Raw genomic sequence first — 21,097 nt, forward strand, 5'->3', positions numbered from 1 at the left:
ATTACAGACATGAGCCACCGTGCCTGGCTAGATGTCAACTCTTGCGGCATATTTTAGGGAAGTAGTGTGCTCACAGGTATAGCCTTTCTGGGGGTAGCGGGAGGAGGTGGCCTGTGAGTGGGAGATAGTCTCTGACCAGATTGAAATATACGCAAAAGGCACAGGGTTAAAATCATGCTGTGCCAAGTCCATGGTCCCCTCTGTATGAACTGAGACTCTTGGTCTCCCAAATGGCTTCTCAATAACATCTGATTCTCTATCATTATTGTAATACTTACCATTAATAACAGCTAACATCTATTGCACGTTCATTGGGTACTAAGACTTTTCTCTGCATTTTTGAATCCCTCAATAGCCCTAGGATTCACATTAACCCCATTTTACAGATGAAGACACAGAGCTCAGCGGCAGAGTTGGGATTTGCTCCCCGTGCCTCCACCCACTAATGGGTCCTTGAAGCATCTCTGTTTACGGAGGACTTTCATGCATTATCTCACTCGATTTCACAGCCACTGCTTGAAGTCACTACTCCTATCCTTCCTATTTTGCTAACAAGGAAATCAAGGTGCAGTGCACAACTCTCTGGAACAAATCTGTCTGCCCTGCCTTCCCCATCGAATCCAGGATGTCACACAGCTGGAAGGTACCCGATTTATAGCTCAGGAAGGAGCACGTCAGGGCCTCTGGGGCACTGGGCAGGGTTCTCAGGCAGTTGCCCAGAGATCCTGTTTACTGGCAGGGCCGGAGACACACAAGACCAGGAAGGAGGGAGGCCCGGGAGACGACCCATGTTTGCATCTTCAAAGGCTTGCCCTGCACTCTCCCATCCTCAGGACTCCCCAGCTGGGCAGCGAGTTGTCACTTCCAAGAAATGTCCTCCAGCCCTGGCCACACTGGCTCAACCCAGTCACTCCAATCCTGCCCTTTCCTCACCCATTCTGCTTCCCCACACACATAGTCCTAGGGAAGGCAACCAACCCATTCTGGGCTCCTACAACTCATTCATTCATTCATTCATTCATTCAGCAAACCACTGTGAGTGTTAGGTACTCTTACAGGCACTGGGGATACATTAAAGAATAACTAAGATTCCTGCCCTGTGGTATTGACATTCTAGGGTGGAGGGGGTGGGTGGGGGAACACAATAAGTAAAATGCATAGAGTGTTAGGTAGTTCTAAGGGCCATGGCGAGAGGAAAACAGAGCAAGTCAAGGGGTTTGGGAGTAGGAAGAGAGGGCCTCACTGAGAAGATGACATCTGAGCAGGGACATGAACAAGATGAGGGACTGAACCAAGCAACACCTGGAGAAAGAATGTTCCAGGCAATGGAGCACCGTCCTCGGCAAGTGCAAAGGCCCTGAGACAGGGTGTGTGTGGTGTTTGACGAGTAGCAAGGAGGCGGTGTGGCTGGAGAGGGGAGAGGGTGGGAGACAGGACAGAGAGGCCATGGGCTGGGGAGGGGTCCCATCATGTAGGGCCCATGGGCCATGGTAAGAATCAGGCATTTCCTCTGAGTGAGCTGGGAGCCAACAGACGGTTTTGAGCAGAGGGACATGGTCTGTTTGAAGCATTTATGGGACATCTCTGGCTGCTGTGTCAACAGCACACCACAGAGGGAAGGGAGGAAGCAGAGAGCTTTGTGGCTGCCGCAACTTCTGGCTGGCCAGAGAGGAAGGTGACATGCCCAGGGTGGTCCCACTGTTCCCGTTACCACCTCTGTGTAACAAACTACCCCAAAACTCCGTGGCTTTAAGCAGCCACCATTTTATTATGCTTAGGAATTCGAGCCAAGAGTGGTGGGGACGGCTTGTTTTTGTTCCATGGTGTCTTGGTCCTCAGCTGGGAGGACTCCAAGGCTGGATATGAAACAACTAAGAACTGGAACCATCTGGAGTCCCCAGACCAGGATGACTTGAAGACTAGGAGTGCCTACATGTGACCCTGCCACGTGGCCTGGGCTTCCTCACAGCATGGTAGTCCCAGAGTATTTGAACATCTTCCACGGCAGCTCAGGGCTCCAAAAACGGAGTGCCAGTGAAAAGTCTCAGAGTCGCAGAGTCACTTCTGACATATTCTATTGGTTAAAGCTGTCATGAGCCCACCCAGACTCAAGAGGAGGAGACATAAACCCCATTTTTTTTTTTTTTTTGAGACAGGGTCTCACTCTATCACCCAGGCTGGAGTGCAGTGGTGTAATCACAGCTCACAGCAGCCTTGACCTCCCCAGGTTCAGGTGATCCTCCTGCCACAGCCTCCCAAGGGGCTGAGACCACAGGCACATGCCACCACATCTGGCTAACTTTTGTATTTTTTGTGGAGACAGGATTTTGCCATGTTGCCCAGGCTGGCCTCAGCTTCCTGGGCTCAAGCAATCCTCCTGCCTCAGCCTCCCAAAGTGCTGGGATTACAGGCATGAGCTACCAGTGGACCCCACTTCTTAATGCAGCCATGTTCTAAAACCACCACAAGCACTCAGAATCTTCAAGGAAAATTGAAAGCTTTTTATGTTGGCTGATGCAGGAGGCACAGGGAGGAATCAGAAGTGGCTCTGCTCATCCAGGGCTCACAGCCCAGTGACCAAAAGAGACAGCTACTTCCCAGAAGCATGAACAGACAGAGAGGAGCCCCAACCTAGCTTAGTTAGTCAGGACAGGCTTCTTGGGGGAGGTGATGCATGAGCCGAATCTTTAAAAATGAGGTCATCAAGCCAAGAGACAAAGGAGAGGCCATCCCAGGGCAAAGAGAATTAGAAACTTGTGTTGGGAGGCAGGAGAGCGAATGCTTGAGAGATGAATTCTGGCACCAATTGTCTAGGTTTGCATCCTGTCCCAGCCTTTCAAGGGCAAAATTGCTCAGGTCACCTTGCCTCAATGAGCCTTGGTTTATTTACCTTTAAAATAGGGGTTATAATAATTGCACTGCCTTCAGGGGAGGACATGCACGCTAGGTGCAAACTAGACAGAAAGAGCCTCAGACTGTCAGCTCTGATTAGGAAATTACACATGGTGGTCATCTAGCTCCAGCCCCCTAGTTGCAATGATGAGGAAATGGGCAGAGACTTACCCAATGTCACACGGCATAGAAGGTGGAACCTGCATCACACTTCAGTGATCTGCCACAGCCTGACCCCTCCCTATCTCCTCTCATTCCTCACCCCGCAAGTTCACTTTGGAAAGGGGGGAGAGGGTGTCACTTGTTCCTTGGACTTTCCCCCACCCTGTCGATCCTGGTCCCTCCCCTTACCCAGGAATCCTGTAAGGCCTCCAGAGGGGATCACCAAACCTGGAGGTGGGGCCTTGAAGATGGGGTGGTCTCTGCTCTGATGAGGATCCACACTATGCCCCCTCCCAGCCTGTGTTCTCCATGTCCCTGTTCAGCAGGAATTCCTCAGTCCAGCGTGGAGTTCCGGTGGATTTTATGGGCCAGCCACAAGCAGACAAATGGAGAAGAAAAACATCCCTCCAGAGTCCTGCTCAGCTCTCAAAATCTGATTTCCGCTCAGCCGGAAGGAGGCTGGCCTGCTTTAACCCTCTGTGGGAGGGGACCACGGGGTCTGATTCAAGATCCTCTTTGCTCCATGCCCTATCTTCCCACCACACAGGCTCAGTTCCTTCCCCAGCAGCTCCTGTGCCGGCCCCCACTTTGCCCCAGGGCTCAGCTTCCCCCAGGTCCCCTTGGTAGAATCACCTCAAGGACCCCAGATCCCAGTTTATGATCATCATCAAAGCAGCCACTACTGTGAGCCTACTGTGTGCCAGGCACTGTGCCACATGCCTTAGAGGCTCAGGGCGAGTCTGGAGAGGATGGTGGGAAAGCACACAGCAGGGGCTGAGAACAGAAATGGCTTCAGATCCAGCTCTGCCTCTCCTAGAAGGTAAGACCTTGAGCACAGCCCCTTAACCTTGCTGGGTCTAAGCTTCCTCATCTGTAAAATGAACTTGGTAATAGGATCCATCTGCTAGGGATCATTGTGAGTATTAAATTATCAGGTGTGTAAAGTGTGCAGCACATAGCCCCATACAATGCAGTTGTTGTTACTACCCCTTCTCTCCACAAACTTCACAGGATGGCCCTCATCAGCCACAGTTTGCAAAGGAGAAAAGCGAGGCCTTTTGGGACACCCCTTGACATGCTCCATGCCTCGCTTTCTCCAATTATGAATTACAACTGCAAGCCCTGCACTTATTAAATAATGCAGTCAATTCTTATTAGTCACTGATTCTGGAGTCATGGATTCACCTACTCACTAAATTTGTAACCTCAAAATCAACACTCGCTGGAGCTCTCATGGTCATTGATGAGTACTCAAGGAGTCACGAAAAATTTGAGTTGCCGGTCGGGCGCAGTGGCTCACGCCTGTAGTCCTAGCACTTTGGGAGGCCGAGGTGGGCAGATAACAAGGTCAAGAGATTGAGACCATCCTGGCCAACATGGTGAAACTCTGTCTCTATTAAAAATACAAAAATCAGCTGGGCATGGTGGTGCGTGCCTGTAGTCCCAGCTACTTGGGAGGCTGAGGCAGGAGAATCGCTTGAACCCAGGAGGCAGAGGTTGCAGTGAGCAGAGATCCCACCACTGCACTCCAGCCTGGCAACTGAGTGAGACCCTGTCTCAAAAAAAAAAAATTTTTTTGAGTCACCTGATGCACGTTTCCAGGTGAGATCATACAAAGTGGCACACTGCCTTCTTGTTTCAGCTCTCACACTGTAAACAACTGTCCTTTTCAGTCTATTTAGTACCACATTTTACAAATTTTTGTGTCTTCTGCTGGTGATTGTACCGTTGACAATGGCTCCGGGCATGGTGCTGAAGTGCTGTCTAATGTTCCTAAGCACCAGAAGGCTTTGATGTGCCTTACAGAGAAGATCATGTGAGTTAGATAAGCTTCATTCAGGCATGAGTTACAGTGCTGTTGGCCATGAGTGCAATGTGAGTGAATCAACAATATGTATTAAACAGGGTGTCTTTCAACAGAAACATGCATAAAACAAGCTTATGTATTGATCAGTTGATGAACATGTTGGGAACAGAATGGTTCACAGGAACCTAAGCCTGTATTTCTCCTAGGAGCAGTGGTTCAGTATTTGCTAATTCAGTGTTTGCAGTGACTTTCTAGAATATAATTATAGCAAATAATGAAATTCAACTGTACTTTCAGGTTTTTTGGTGCTTTCAGTTGTGAAGATAATATTTGGGAGGCATTTTAGTGAGCTACAGTCACAATTAGTGTTGCTGTGTGACAAATTACCCCACAAGTTGGTGTCTTAAGCATTTCCTTATGCTCATGGATTCTGTATTTCAGGATTCAGAATGGGCAGAGCAGTGAAGACTTGTCACTGTCCATGATGTCTGAGGCTTCAATGGCAAAGACTCGATAACTGGGGCTGGAATTGTATGAAAGCGTCTTCACTCACGTGTCTGTTCCTGGAGCTGGGAGAATTGAAAGACTAGAACAACCAATCAAAAGCATGTGGCCTCTCCATGTGGCCTGGGCTTCCTCATAGCATTGCATCCTCAGGCCATTCAAACTTGTTCTTGGCAACTCTGAGCTCCAAACTCCTTGAGTTTTCAAAGCAGACTTAAATGGTAGTTTCATTTAGCATTATCTTGATCTTCTACACCATTTTGGTGATTCTGCCACACCTGGCACTGGTGTCAGGGTCAACCTGAGTCAGGTGGGTACCTGACCACGCTAAATTATTTAGCACAGCCTTCAACTTAAAAGTCTTTAAACATGAGCTCATTCTTTCCTTAAAGCGATGGAGCTGAAGGAGGGCACCCATGGCAGCAGCAACCTCCTCTCTATTATTGAACAATTCCACTCTGGCCCAAACTTGCATCCTCTACTCAACAAAATCAGTGCTCTGCAACCAAGTAGGCTCACTCTCCCTGGAGCAGAGTTTTGTGAGCATCTGAGCTTAAACTACCCTGGGGGAGGGTCTTCCCTTGTTATCCTCACCACAAGCAACTTATCAAAGAATTCCTGTCCACTCCCTAGCTATGTGACCTTAAGCAAATTACTTAACCTTTCTGCTCTTTAGTCTACTCACCTATAGAACGGGAATATTAATAGTACTTAGCTCATGAGGCTGCTGTGAGGATTAAATAAGTTCCTAGAAGAGTGCCTGGCATATTGTTACCCCTCAATAATATTATTATTTCAATTTACATTGCATTTTCCCTGAAAGAAGTACCACGAAATACATTTTTCTCCACCTGTTATATTTTCAATGGTATTTTCATGTCCCTTAGAAAGTGGGGCTCAGGCATATGCCTGTATGTTCCCTCTCTTACCCTACCTCTTCCTAGTAACCAGCACCCACCTGCTCACTTCCACTTCACTCCTGTCAAACATGCTCTCTAGAAAGAATGGATACCCACTCACACTGAGGTAGATGTCAGTGGTAACAGCCTGGAGAAATGTCTGCTAAACTGTATTCTCTATTAGATGTCTGGTGTTGGGGGCAGGAAGTGAGTCTTTAATCAAGTAAGCCTAAAATAAGCTCAGAAAATGCAGATTGAGGCCAGGCATGGTAGCTCATGTCTGTAATCTCAGCACTTTGGGAGGCCAAGGCAGGAGAATTGCTTGAATCTAGGAGTTACAGACTAGCTCAGGCAACATAGTTGCCTACAAAAAAAAAAAAATTAAATCTCTATGAAAAAAAATTAAAAATTAACTGGGTGTGTCACATGCCTGTAGTCCTAGTTACTTGGGAGGCTGAGGTGGGAGGATTGCTTGAGCCTGGGAGGTCAAGGCTGCAGTGAACCATGATTGCATCACTATACTCCAGCCTGGGCAATGGAGTAAGACCTCGTCTCAAAAAAATAAGAAAATAAAATGCAGATTGAAATGAAGCCCAACAAGCTTTTTTGTTGCAGGATTTCTCCGAGTCTTTAACATGCTAATGTTGTTGCAGGTCTCTAGGAGGGGGATATAAAATGCAGCTTCTCTGACTTTTTTTTAAAAAAATCATGGAATCCTGAGCATCTGCAAGAACAAGTGTTCCCAGGAATTCACCCTTAAAAATGATGGCTTGGAGGGACCCTGGAGGGACCGAGTTCTAGCATGGTATCAAGGGCATCAGCCCCATACTAGAGGAACCAGATGGGGGTCAATGGAGCATTCTCATTAACTGAACGTAAAACAAAACCAAACAAAACCTAGCATCTCTATGTAAGGACAGTTTACGTGTTTATTTAACACACTCATTCAACAGATATTTCTGGACGCTTATTATGTGCTGTGTACTGATCTGGGTCTTGATCTTGCACTCTATGAATTTCTATGGGATGAGGCAAGTGGAAAAAAATGCTTTTGGGCCAAATTCTGCTTCCATCGCTTGCTGGCTGTGGGAACTTAAGAAAACCCCTTGTGGCCAGGCGCGGTGGCTCATGCCTGTAATCCCAGCACTTTACGAGGCCAAAGCGGGTGGATCACTTGAGGTCAGGAGTTCAAGACCAGCCTGACCAACGTGGTGAAACCCAGTCTCTACTAAAAATACAAAATCAGCCAGGCATGCTGGTGCACGCCTGTAATCCCAGCTACATGGGAAGCTGAGGCAGGAGAATCCTCCTGGGAGGCAGAGGTTGCAGTGAGCCGCGATCGCACCATTGCACTCCAGCCTGGGCAATAATTGTGAAACTCCGTCAAAAAAAAAAAAAAAAAAACCCCTTGTAAGGATTATATAATGAAAACAGCTAACACACAGCACATACCATGTGCCAGGACTGTTATAAATGCTACATACATTGACTCATTTAATCCTCATAACAACCCTATGAGGCAGGCTTTACTGTGAGCCCTGTTTACAGATGAGGAAACTGAGGCCCAGAAAAGTTTGGTAAATTTCCCAAGATCACACATCTGGTAAGTGGCCTAACTGAGACCTGAAACCTGAAAGCAGTCAGGCTCCCACATGTGCAAACTTAACCATGTGACATTATTATCTCCAGAGTTAACACGTATGGCATATAACACCTATGGTTGGTTGTTTCCAATAGCCATTCTTACCTTCTTCCTCACTAACAGAAACCCAGTGTTCAGCTGCATACATGGACACCTACATGCAAAAGACTATATACTCAGCCTCCTTTTCAGTTAAGTATGGTCAAATGACAAGATCTGGCCAATGGGATGTGAACAGAAGTGAGGTTGGTGTTCTACAGATTAAAGCATGCTCTTCCTTCTGCCTCTTTCTCCTTTTTGCCAGTTGGAATGCAGATAGAATGGCTCCTGTGGCCATGTGGCTCTGTAAGAGAACTAGGAAGTGGAAGCTATGTATGGTTCAGTAAAAAGACAGACAGAGCCTGGGTCCCTGGCAGCATCTGTTTTAGTTATCTAATGTTGCATAACAAAACACCCTAAACTTACGGAGTTACAACATTGATAATTTTTCTGTTTTTAGAGACAAGGTCTTGCTCTGTTGCCCAGGCTGGAGTGCAGTGGTGTGATCATGGCTCACTGCAGCCTCAAACTCCTGGGCTCAAGCAACCCTCCTGCCTCAGCCTCCAGAGTAGCTGGGACCACAGGCATGCACCACAGCATCCAGCAAATTTCTTTTCTTTTTTTTTCTTTTAGAGACAGGGTCTCACTGTGTTACCCAGGCTGGTCTCAAACTCCTAGCCTCAAACGATCCTTTGGCCTCAGCCTTGTGAAGTCCTGGGATTACAGGTGTGAGCCACTGCACCCAGCCAATAATTATTTATTATCTTTTTTCTTTGTCTTTCTGTATTATCTTTCTTCTTTTTCATAGGTCCTATAGGTCAGGAATTCAGGATCCACATCCAAGGAGGCTCACTCACTTGGCTGGCAAATTGGTGATGGCTGTAGGCTAGGGACCTTGGCCTCTCTCCACAGACGGCTTGAGTGTCCTCATGGCATGGTGGCTGCTGTCCCCAGAGTAAATGACTCAAGAGAACAAGGCAGGAGCTCAATGCCTTTATGAGCTAGATTCAGAAGTCACATACTGTCACTTCTGTCATATTCTTTTGGTCACATGAGTCAAATCTGATTCAATGGGGGAGGGGTCTACACATGCAGATGAATACTAGGAGGCAAGGATCATTGCTGGCAATCTTGGAGGCTGGCGACCACACCACGGAATGCCAGAGCAGCCTTACCTCCAAAGGCCTTGAATGTGAGAGAGAAATGCATTTTACCTTGTCTCACTGAAGTTAAGGTTGTGAATATACACCTACGAATTCTTGACACAAAGTAAGCCCTCAATAAATGCTAACTGTCATTAGTCTTTTTCTCTAAGCAGGTTGAGGCATAAGACTTTGTCTTATATTCCCCTCTCTACACACAAACATACACACATATAACGCCACCTTCTAGACTGAGGTTTTGTATAAGGTAGGTATGGGAGGCTGTGTATTAGCCTTTTCATTCATTCGTTCAACAAGTATTCATTATATATATATATATAGAGAGAGAGAGAGAGAGAGAGAGACAGATGGAGTCTTGCTCTGTCACCCAGGCTGGAGTGCAGTGGTGCATTCTCCTAACTCAGCCTCCTGAGTAGCTGGGATTACAGGTGCACCACCACACCTGGCTAATTTTTGTATTTTCACTAGAGACGGGGTTTCTCCATGTTGGCCAGGATGGTCTCGAACTCCTGACCTCAATGATCCACCCGCCTCAGCCGCCCAAAGTGCAACAAGTATTCATTATTGCCCGCACCCTGAGGGAGGCAAGCACGATGAGATGGAAAACAACCCATATCTCCATCATTGGGAAGTCAGATAATTCCAAGTGCTAGGGTCCATGTGGGGAAAGTGGTCCCTTATGCCCTGCTGCTGGGCATGTAGACTGAGGCAGCCGTCACAGAGTGCAGTAACTGTATGTATTCTCTCCACCCCAGGGATCCTGCCCCCGAGTGTATATCCCAGAGAAATACACACAGGAGTCCATGAGAGTCACACACTGCAAGTCCATCGCAGCTTTGCTTGGGGAGGTGGGAACTGGAAGTAGCCAGCATCCATCACTAAAGCGGTGGGAAAAGGAGGCATGGTGGCACACGCACACCATGCATGCTAAGCAGCAGTGAGAAGCCAGGGACTTGAGCTGGACTTAGCACACAGAGCAGTGTCGAGGAAACAAAATAGCCTATGACACAATTCTATTGAAACTACTATTTATGTACATTAAAAACCTCCACACACAAATCAACACCATGCACATTTTATAAAGACACATATATATCCAAAGGCATGCATCAAAGATATTAGAGTGGGTGCCCTGTGAGGGGAGGGAAATGGAAATGAGAATCAGGGATGAAGGAAGAAAAGTCAAAATATGGTGTGATGAACACAACAAGACTTTGCAGCAAGGTTGGCAAAAAGTGGCAAAGAGGCCTTCACCATCTGCTACTCTGAACACTGGCAGAGGACTAGGGATGTCTGGTCAGACCCAAAGGGACAGCGTTCCAAGCAGGAAGGACAGCTGGAGCACAGGCTCAGAGTTGTGCACAGCAGGTGCCTCTGAGAAACAAATGCTTTTTGTGGGAGTGAAGGGTGCCCATGGTCAGGGAGGCAGGGACCAGCCTCTACCCTCTCAGCCTGTGATACCTGTCTCCTCTTACCTGGCAGACTCCTTCTCAGCCCTCACAGGCCTCTAGGCTGCCTCAGCAGCCATGTGATCAGGGAAGGAGCAATGGCTTTGGAGTCAGACCAATCTCAGCTCCCACATTGGCCCACCGTGTGACCTCGGGCAAGTCACTTTCCCCTCTTTGAACCTCCATTTCTTCATCTGTAAAATGGGAATAATGACAATACCTACCTCAGAAGGTTGTGCTGGGAAGGAAGTGAGATGAGCAAAATACACAAAGTACCTGCCCCATGGAGCTTATACTCTAGTGGAGGGAGATAGGTGGTAGACAAATAAATATGTAATGTCTCTACTGCTGTATCCACAGTACCCAGAACTATGCCTAGCACATAGCAGGTGTTCAGTTAATATTTGTAGAATGAATAAGTGAATGAATGAAAGTCGGTGGTACTATAAAAAGAAATACTATAAAAAGAAATAAAGCAGGATAAGGGGAAAGGGAGAGCTGGTGGTGCTGGCAGGTGGGAGAAGCCATTACTGTTAGTGCTGGTGGTCAGGGAAGGCCTCCCTGAGATAAGATTTGAGTGAAGATTTGAAGGAAATGAGTGAACAAACTATGGGACTATCAGGGGCCAGGGGGGCCAGGAAGAAGTAGGCTCCAGGTTTAGTGGGGAGGCCAGTGTGGCTGGAGCAGAGTGAGGGACAGAGAATGGGGGAAGCCGAGGTCCCCTGTGTAGGTGAGCTGAGAATGTGGTAGGAGTCCCCTCCACACTCCCAGGGACAAGACCTAGAAAAGTCAATGCTGCTCAGCCCTTTCCCAGGCAGTTGGCTGGGGCCAGCCCCTAAAAACAGTAGCACAAACTCCTCTCAGGTACTGAGCACTCCTGTGTGCCAGGCCCCAGCTCTACTGGCACAAACTCATGGAACCATCACCAGCCCTGGGAATGGGTACTATTATTATCTCATTTTCAGAGCAGGCAACTGAGACTCTGGGAAGCAGCTAACCTTGGAACCGGAACTGGGTCTCTCTGATACCAGACCCTGGCTTGCTCCTACCACATTGTCTTGAAATCCTTTGTTTACAGCTCGCCTTCCCCTTTCGGCTGCAGAAGGCCTGTCTCAGTCTCATTCATGGTTTTCTTTTACTCCCAGGGTCCCAAGTGTCAAAATCTGCCTAAGGAGCAAATAAATGAATGAGCCTACAAGGCAAGCCCCTCTTCGGCTTCCGGGCCCAGTTCACGCCTTGTTTGGCATCTCCAGTTGGAGGTGGAATTGGGAGGGGGCTGGACAGAGGAATTTCAAGCTGCCTGAGGGTCAGGAGCAGAGAGGAGGGGGAGAAGGGGGAGAAAGCGAAAGTGAAGTGAGCTGGGAGCCCCTGTGAGGAGGCGCAGACAGGGAAGGAAATCTCCCGGTAATAATTCATCGGCTCAGGAAGCAGCAGCCTGGCCCGGGGCTGTGTGTGGGACCAGCCCTGCGGGGAGGGGGCCCATGCTGGCTGTTTTCCTCCTCCCCAAAGCCCAGCCTGGCTGGGGTCACGGTCAAATGGTGGCGGTGGGGGGATCCAGGTGTGGGAACAGACTCTCCCGCAGACCCTGGGTCCTCAGGGGCTCCTCCCCCGGCAGCCATGGGAAACCCCTCGCTCCCTCTTCTTCCCCCAGTTCTGGCCTGGATCAGGGAAGCCGGGAAAGCACAGCATGGCAGAGCTGCAGGCATCATCAGGAAAACAGACGCCCAGAGGAGCCAAAATGCACCTAGAAGCCTTTCAACTCCACTCCCTGCGCTCTCTCTGCTACACCGGCTGCCATTCGGGCTTATTTTCAAGGCCAAGTGGATGCTGGTTTAGCTAGTGCCTGGAGAGAGCTGAGCAGCAGGCACGAGTGAGATCGAGACCCCGGCAGCCACCGTTGGCTCAGCAATTCTCTGAGGAGGACACATCAGGCTGAACAATCTAAGGTTTCTAGAAGGCAAGCAGGCATTGAGGAAAGATAGCCCGTGTGTGTGTGATGGGATGGTGGTGGTAGGATTCCAAGAGGTAGTGAAACCGGACAGGCTGGATCTAGCGCCCCCACTCCCACCTGTACGACTGAAGGCCAGAGGTCTCTTACCTGTAACTCAGGGCCGCCATCCTGCAGCCTCAGCTGGGCGCAATAGAGCATATAGCACCGAGTCTGGCGCACAGTAGTTCCTCAACCTTCCGTGAGGGTGAAGAATTTATTTTGTTAATGGCCGTATCCTCAGACCTAAAACCATGCCTGACGCATAGTAGGGACCCAACGAATATTTGTTGAATAAATGAACGAACTACTGGTGTTTGTGTGTTGTGGTTTTGTTTTGCTTTTTTTTTTTTTGCTTTTTAAGTTTGTCTTCAGGGACAAGACACTGTCGAATCCTCATTTGGAAAGATTATAGCTTTTCTCCAAGCGTTTTCCAAAGACACCGCCACTGTCACCAATGGCTTGTTACAAAATGCAGGTTCCTGGGCCCATTCCAGAACTGCTCAATCAGAATGGGAGCAATTTGGGACTCTGTAATAGCAAAAGCCCCTTCCCCAGTTCTTACGCACATGAAAGTTGCAGAACTACAGGATTAGAATTTGAGGGCAGGAAGACACTAGCTGTTTCTCTGCAATCTGAACGTTCCGAACGAGGAAACTAAGGCCCAGAGAGGAGAAAGGGACCTGCCCGCGTCTCCCAGGTGGTCCAGGCTGGGGACAAAAAGTTGGGATCTGGGCCCACCCCGGCCGACTCTCCCAGACCTCCAGCATCTGCCGGGCTAGCCAGCCGGGAAGGGGAGCCTTCGGGGTGGGCCACCAGCTCCCGGGCCGCTTTCAACCTGGGGAACGGAGGCGGTGGGCGCGTCGCCATTGGCCAGGGCGCAGCCGGCGCCTCCCCATTGGTCGGGCGGAGCCCTCCGCCCCCGGCCGGGGCGGCCTTGCCATTGGCCCCTCCCTCGCCTATAAGGTGGGGGCCGGCGGGGCCGTGGGAGCGCGCGGGAGCGCACGGCGGGGCGCGGCCAACGCTGGGACGCGGCGCACGGAGGGACGCGGCCGGCGCCCATGGCGTTCGCGCTGTTGCGGCCCGTCGGCGCGCACGTGCTGTACCCGGACGTGCGGCTGCTAAGCGAGGACGAGGAGAACCGCAGCGAGAGCGACGCGTCGGACCAGTCGTTCGGCTGCTGCGAGGGCCTGGAGGCGGCGCGGCGCGGCCCGGGCCCCGGGGGCGGGCGGCGGGCGGGCGGCGGCGCGGGCCCCGTGGTGGTGGTGCGACAGCGGCAGGCGGCCAACGCGCGGGAGCGGGACCGCACTCAGAGCGTGAACACGGCCTTTACGGCGCTGCGCACGCTCATCCCCACCGAGCCGGTGGACCGCAAGCTGTCCAAGATCGAGACGCTGCGCCTGGCGTCCAGCTACATCGCGCACCTGGCCAACGTGCTGCTGCTGGGCGACTCTGCCGACGACGGGCAGCCGTGCTTCCGCGCCGCCGGCAATGCCAAGAGCTCTGTCCCCGCCGCCGGTAGTGCCAAGAGCGCTGTCCCCGCCGCCGCCGACGGCGGCCGCCAGCCGCGCTCCATCTGCACCTTCTGCCTCAGCAACCAGCGCAAGGGGGTGAGTGTGCTGCGTCCCTCACTGCGGCCGCCGGGTCGGGGTAGGCGGGGGACAGCGCCTCTCCGGGAACCGAAAAGGTGCAGGGGCCCCAACGAGGCCAGGGGGAAGCGACGTGGAATTCGTGCTGGGTGCGGCACCCCAAGCCCAGGGTCTGGTGTGGAACAGAACCACTGACTTAATGCCCTGTCCCCCAAACAGAAAGGATGCAGGAAAACCCAGAGTTCGGGTCTGATTTAACTGCTCAGTGTGGGATATCCCCTCCAACGAAAGGTGTGCTGGTACTTCCTTCCTGCTGGGAAGACGGCATGAGGACTGAATAACAAAGACCATCTTTTATTGAGTCTTCCTCTGTGCTGATGCGCTCCACATCCACTTTTTTGCCTTCACAAGAATCCCTTCAGGCAGGTAGTTTTTCTGTCCATTTTATCCTGATGAGGATCTGAGCATCAGAGATGGATCACCTGCCCACATTTACTCAGTTGGGAAGCCGGGGTGCTGGCCCTGAGTTTGCCCGGTGTGTGTTGCCCCCACCTTGAAATAATTGTCCCCTGTCCTAAGATCTAACCCAAGAGCAGGAGACTGAGAAGAAAGGAGGCCACAAACCCCCAACCGAGAGCCTGAGGTACCCAGCGGATGAGCAGTAGGAGTGAAGAAGGGGCCTCCCGAGAGTCCCGAGCCCCCAAAAGGACGTGGTGTTGGGAGAGGGCACTCTTGGGTCAGCTGGAGGGAGCTGGTGTGTAGCTCCTGCAGTGTGTCCTGGGCAAGGAAGTGGATCAGGCTGGTAGGGGTGGGCGGGGGCTGTGTGGCAGCAGAGGTGGCCTCTTGGCTGAAACCTTGCCCAGGCTCCAAGGAACCTGCTTCATCCCCCGACCGTGTGCCTTTCTGTCCTGGGCTTTTCCTACAGTAAAGAAGCCTGTCTAACAACTTGTATTCCAGCAGCTACCATTTACATCCGGGGAAACTAAGGCTGAGAGAGTACTGACTTTTGGTGGCCAAGTAGAAGGGCATGGGGAATTGGAGTTAGGCCCCTGACTCCCTGCTGTTTGGTTCTCACAGCTGCCCTTGGTCCCTTGCTCCACCCTGTTCTGCGGAGGCCTCTGCATCTTGGCCTGAGACCACCCTCTGTCTGGCTCATCAGACATCCAGCCTGGTTTCTCAACACTTGGCTGCCTCAGTTGCCCTGAATCGGTCTTCTTAGCCTCAGGCTTCTGCCCTCTCCAGGGTCCCTGCTGCTCCTAGCTGTGGGCCCCTGTCAGTGCCCCAGGCTGGGCTGAGAAGCCAGGAGTGGGCCTTTAAGGCTTCCTGGGATGGGAAGGCCTGAAGGGGCTCTCAAGGATACTCCCTGACTGCCTTTCACCCATTCATTCCAGTTAGCAACCGTTAGTTACCCAACAGCTGCCTTCTGTTGGCTCTGAGAACCCCAAAGAAGCAGGTTGTAGGTCACCACCCTTCCACCAGTCAGGACCTGACAGTGCAGCCCCAGGGTCAGGGCAGGGAGATGAAGATGAAGATGCTGTGGTCTGATGGTGGGAGAGGGGAAGCACAAAGGGATTCTCAGAGCCCAGAGAAAGCCTCCAACCCAGGGTGAGTGCTGACAGGGTTTCTGTGTTGCATTTCTGAAGGATGCTTTAGAACAGGGGCAGGCTGATGAAGGGGTAGGAAAGGGTGTTCTAGGATTGGAGCACAGCAAGATCTGAGGCCTAGAGAAGGAAGAGGGAAGAGGTTAAAAGTGGCAGGAGTGCAGAGAGGGAGCACAATGGCCAGTAACAGTAGTGACAGCAGCCTTCATGAGCACTGATCTGTGCTAAGCGCTCTTTATGAGTTATCATTAAAATCCTGCAACAGCCAGGAATGAGGCGCTGCGGTTATCCCCACTTGCTTAGAGATGCTGCCAGTGGCGCAGAGACACACAGTCAGTGATGGAACCAGGATTCAAACTCAGGCCTGCCTGGTTGGGACATGGGATAGGTTACAGGGGGAAGTCCCTGTAACTGTCATGTGTCCACCCCCATAGCAGGCAGGCTGGGGGACTTCTCTGCAGGTCTCAGGCCTGTCCCACAGCTCACGGGGGCCTCCCCTGGGCCTGGCTGCTTCCCTGGGATCTGTCTATGGGACCAAGAACTCAGCGAAATTTGGCTGTAGAAACCATTCTCTCAACCCCACGGTCTCCTCTGGGAATAGGCGAGAGGGGCGATCCTAGCCAGCTATGGCCCCTTGAAGACTCTGCTGGAAGAAAACTGGCTGTCTTGGGGAGCTCTTGCTCCCTTCTGAGCTTTGGGGGCCAGAGAGCTTTAAGACCCAAGACCCCATTCCTTTACCCTGAGCCACCACCTCCCTCCCATCCTGGCCAGTCTGGAATTGGGGTTGCCGTGGAAACAGTTCCCTGTAGCATCTTTCTGTTGAAGGAGGGGTTAGGTGTGGCCCTCTGTGGTAGAATTAGCAAGTGGGAGGTGGAAAGGGGGTTCTTGTCTCTGCCCTGTTTTCCCTTTGTCACCTGGGGGTGAGGATTGGACAGGATCATCTTGTAAGGCTCTCCCCTGTTGGTATACCCAGAGGGTAGCTGGGACCAGGAGGCACTGTCAATAGATGATGCTGATAATAATACTTATGAACATTTATTGAACATTTACTATGTTCCCAACAGTGTGCCAAGGCTTTACCTAGATTAGCCTGTGTAATCCTGTGTTAGCTTGTGTGATCCTGTAAAGTAATTCCCCTTTACGGGGGGGAAACTGAGGTTCAGTGAGATGAAATCACTTGCCTGAGGTCCAGTAGATGGCCCTTGGCAAAGTAGGGATCGAAGCCTAGGTCTTTCTCACTTGAGCCTAACTCCTAACCATGGTGCTTCCCGAAGACCCTTGGTGCTAAGTTCCTAAGGGACAAACAAACTGGGGTCTTGTCAGGACTTTTTTTTTTTTTTTGCGATGGAGTCTCGCTCTGTCACCCAGGCTGGAGTACAATGGCACGATCTCAACTCACTGCAGCCTCCGCCTCCCGGGTTCAAGCAGTTCTCCTGCCCCAGCCTCCCAAGTAGCTGGAATTACAGGTGCCAGCCACCACACCTGGCTAATTTTTTGTATTTTTAGTAGAGACGGGGTTTCGCCATGTTGGCCAGGCTGGTCTCAAACTCCTGGCCTCAGGTGATCCGCCTGCCTCGGCCTCCCAAAAGTGCTGGGATTACAGGCATGAGCCACCGTACCCGGCCGTCAAGACCTCTTCTAAGCACACTTAGCAGCTTACACAGCTGCATTCACATTCGACTGCACCTTGAGATGGCAAGTAAAATCATTTCGTCCCCATTTCATAGATGAAGAAACTGAGGTTCAGGGAGGTGAACAGTCCCAGCATTCTTCTGGGACCCCAGGTCTCCAGCTGACCTCCAGAATTGGGGTGGGAGGGGGCGGCTGTCCCTGTCCCTGTCCCTGAGCACTTAAAGAGTAAAAGAGAGGAAGGCCAGTTTTCTAATTCAACCTTAATATTGCACCCCCTCCCCTATCTGCCCTTCTCAGCCACTCCTGCCAGAGTTTGTCTGAGAAGCCCAAGCCCCAGGCTCTGCTGGGACTGTGGCCTCAGCCCTCAAAATAGCCCTGCCTGTGAGTGAACATGCTGTCCCTGGGCTGCAAGAGCCTCGAGGGAGGCTGGGCTCGCATCTGGATGGATCTGCCCCAACCTGGACCTGGGGGTGGAGGGGGCAGGGGGCAGAGCTCCCAGATGGTCAGCTGTTTCTCTAAGTGGGCTGAGAAAGCTGCCTGTTCCTCCATCATCTAGCCAGGCTCAGGGTGATGAGCATTTACATTGGGATTTCACACACTTATCATGTCCTGGAAACAGGACAGATTGTTGGACAACAGATTTCTAGCCCAGCTCTTTTACAACTGGCTGGGTGCCTCTGGGCCAGTCATTCAGTGGCTAGAGGCCTCAAAAGAGGGGGTGCTTTAACATCTGTGACCTCTCTGGCTTACGGTGAGGATGAAACCCATGTGTCCAGTCTGAAAATATCATTGAGAAGAGCTGGTAGAGACAGCCCCTGTAAGGACTGATGGTTTCAGGGACTGCCGCCATTAGCCCGTCTTCCAATGGCTGCCACTTAATTCAGGCGGCATTGATGGGTACCTGCTCCAAGTCAGGTCCTGGGCCAAGAGAGCCCAGGCTAGAAATAGGACCACAGAGTGAAGAACTCCTTTTCCCTGCCACTCCCTGAGATCCCAGTCCAAATTGGGGGACAAAGGAGAGACCCTGCCTTGTCCTTCTGAGATTCATCCCCACGGAATGTCCCCAGAAAGGCAGGAAGTGCTAGGCAATTTCAGGAACAGAGAAACCTTTCCAGGGAGACAAGACCTGAGAGCACGTTCCTGGCAAAGGGGACGCCCTGAGGGAAGTCAAGGAGGCCAGAAACCCAGTCCCCTTTTAAAGGTGGACGAGTGAGCCGCTAGGCATGCAGTCAGGCAGGGGGAGGACCACTGCAGGGTGTGCTTGTTTTGCCCATGTAAAATATTATGCTTTAAAATACATTGGATTTTTTTTTAAGCAACAGATCATATGGGAAAGAAGTGGAAAAGGTAAAAAACTGTAGCATGAATACAAAAATTAGCCGGGCATGGTGGTGGGCACCTGTAGTCCCAGCTACTCAGGAGGATGAGGCAGGAGAATCACTTGAACCCAGGAGGTGGAGGTTGCAGTGAGCTGAGATTGTGCCACTGCACTCCAGCCTGGCAACAGAGCAAGATTCCGTCTCAAAAAAACAGTATAGCGTGAGAGAGCCTCCCTCCCCATCCTCTCTCCATCATCAAATTCCTCTCTGAAGAAACCCACTCACAATTTCCCATGTGTACTTCTCTCCAGCAATCACAGCACACAGGCACATTCAGCCTGCCCCTTGCTTTTGTCCTTAAACATTGTCATTTGGCAGCAGTCTGTATCAGTCCAGAAAGGGTTTCTTCTGCTTTCTGCTGCAGAGAACTTGATCATGTGGCTGAACTGTGATTTATTTATCAAGATCCCTCTTGGTGGATACAGAGGTTAGTTCCAGTGTTCACATTGGCCTAATCGAACATCTTCTACTCTTTCTCCCCCTCTGCAGGGTGGCCGTCGTGACCTGGGAGGCAGCTGCTTGAAGGTGAGGGGGGTGGCCCCTCTTCGAGGGCCACGGAGATGAGCCTGGACCCTGGAGAAGGAGGCCAGGAGCCAGCCACTGGCTGGACGGGGAAGAAGACCCCAGGAGCCGAGCCCATCCCTTCTTTGTGTAGGGACCAGGGGACCATGGCCTGGGTCCAGGACACTCTGGGCAGGGCCCTCGGGACATCTCCCGATCCTGGAGAGCTGTGAGGATCCATTCAGCCTGCCCAGCTCTGGCTGGTCAGAGACAAGGCAGAACTTTTGGAAAAACAAAGACTGTTGGTGACAGAGGGTGTGTGTGTGTCTGTGCGTGAGTGTGAGTGTGTGTCTGAGAGAGAATTGGTGAGTTTAAAATAAAAGCTATTTTTAAATAAAAGACGTCGTTCTGAGCTGAGGAGGGTCCCGTGGACATCAGAGGTTAGAGGTGGGCCCTCCCCTGGACCTAGAGAGAGGCACAGATGTTCCAGGGGCTGCCCTGGAGGGGTGGGGGTGGGACTGGGGAAGGCAGGCGGAGCCCCCTCTCTAGGAGCCATAACCAAATTTTCTTCAGTCTGCTATTTATCAGATGTTCTTAACAACTGTTAGGTGTCTGGTATGGTTGGTAAAGAAATCTTAATTTTATTTATTTTTGAATAAGGACTGTGTTCATTTCATCCACACGGTTCAAAACTCAGAAGGTACCAGAGGGTATGTGTTGAAAAGTCTCCGTGCCCCTGTCCTCCAGCCACCAGCTCTCCTCTCTGCAAGCAGCCTAGGGCACCAGTTTCCTGTGATGTCCCATTCTCTATGAATGATCAGGCAAATACACAATGACAGCACATCGTACACACTTTTGGCTCCTTCTTTTTTTCCTTAATCTAGCTTGGTATCGTCCCAAGTCAGTACCTAAAGGGTATTTCTTTTCTTCCTGAGCTGCTTATTATTCCATTTTGTGAACATGCCATCCTTTAACCCATCCCTCTTTGATGCTATCACCAACAAGGCATGTGGTTTTCCACAAGTGCAAATGAGTACATGCTAAAGGGGTATATTCTTACCCCTGTGTTAGCTGAAATGCTTTAGAAGACTGATGACACCCAGAGGCACGTGGCAGGGTGACACCCTGAGGTCCGTCCACCTTTGAAGCCCAAAGCAGATCCTTCCTTGCCCTGGAGATACCCCAGGTGGAAAGCCAGCACCTGTTACCCCAATTACACTCCCAGGAGCCCTGGGAGGTGAGAGCTGGTGTCTCCCCCATTGCAGACCCAGCAGAGACAGCGATGGGTCAGCTGATCCGTGCAGCTAGGAGTTCTTGGCCCTCAGGCTGGGGCTGTGTCCCTGTGAGGTCAGGATCAGAGAAGCTCGAGAGGCCGGAGGGTGGGAGAGCCAGGGAAAGGCCAGGGCAGCCAGGTAGCCACTCTCTCCTCAGCAAGGTACACTCATATGCCTATTTCAACAATTTATTTATTTAACGAACACTTCTATTTTTATTTTTTTAGAGACAAGGTCTCACTATGTTGCCCAGGCTGGTCTCAAACTCCTGAGCTCAAGTGATCTATTTCATGTTTACTGACTGCAGTCTGGCCCCAGAGTCCACGTTCCTATCCCCTCTGTTTTGCCTCTACCCCACTCCTCTGCATTTGACCCTCTGAGCCTGAATTGTGGCTCCCATTTTGCAAATTGACAAACAGATTGCCAATACCCTCTATGTGGCAGGCACTGTGCCAGATGCCACAGGAATGAGCCCGACCAACCTGGTCTTCCTCACAGATGAAAACCGAGGCCCAGGGAGATCAAGGGAATTGTGGAATTGCCAGTCCCTAGGCTGGAGCAGGCCATGAAATTACCAT

The 21,097-nt window shown here is 51.1% G+C and overlaps 1 protein-coding gene across 1 annotated transcript; it reads left to right on the forward strand.

Moving 5' to 3' along the window:
* The first annotated feature begins 13,538 nt into the window (after positions 1-13,538).
* Positions 13,539-19,644, forward strand: TCF15 (transcription factor 15). The gene is made up of 2 exons (XM_054466694.1): positions 13,539-14,153; positions 19,234-19,644. The coding sequence occupies exons 1-2, from the start codon at positions 13,605-13,607 to the stop codon at positions 19,306-19,308; spliced, it is 624 nt and encodes a 207-aa protein (XP_054322669.1). The 5' UTR covers positions 13,539-13,604; the 3' UTR covers positions 19,309-19,644.
* The last annotated feature ends 1,453 nt before the right edge of the window (positions 19,645-21,097 follow it).

Source organism: Pongo pygmaeus, chromosome 21 (genome assembly GCF_028885625.2).
Source record: "Pongo pygmaeus isolate AG05252 chromosome 21, NHGRI_mPonPyg2-v2.0_pri, whole genome shotgun sequence".
NCBI lineage: Eukaryota > Metazoa > Chordata > Mammalia > Primates > Hominidae > Pongo > Pongo pygmaeus.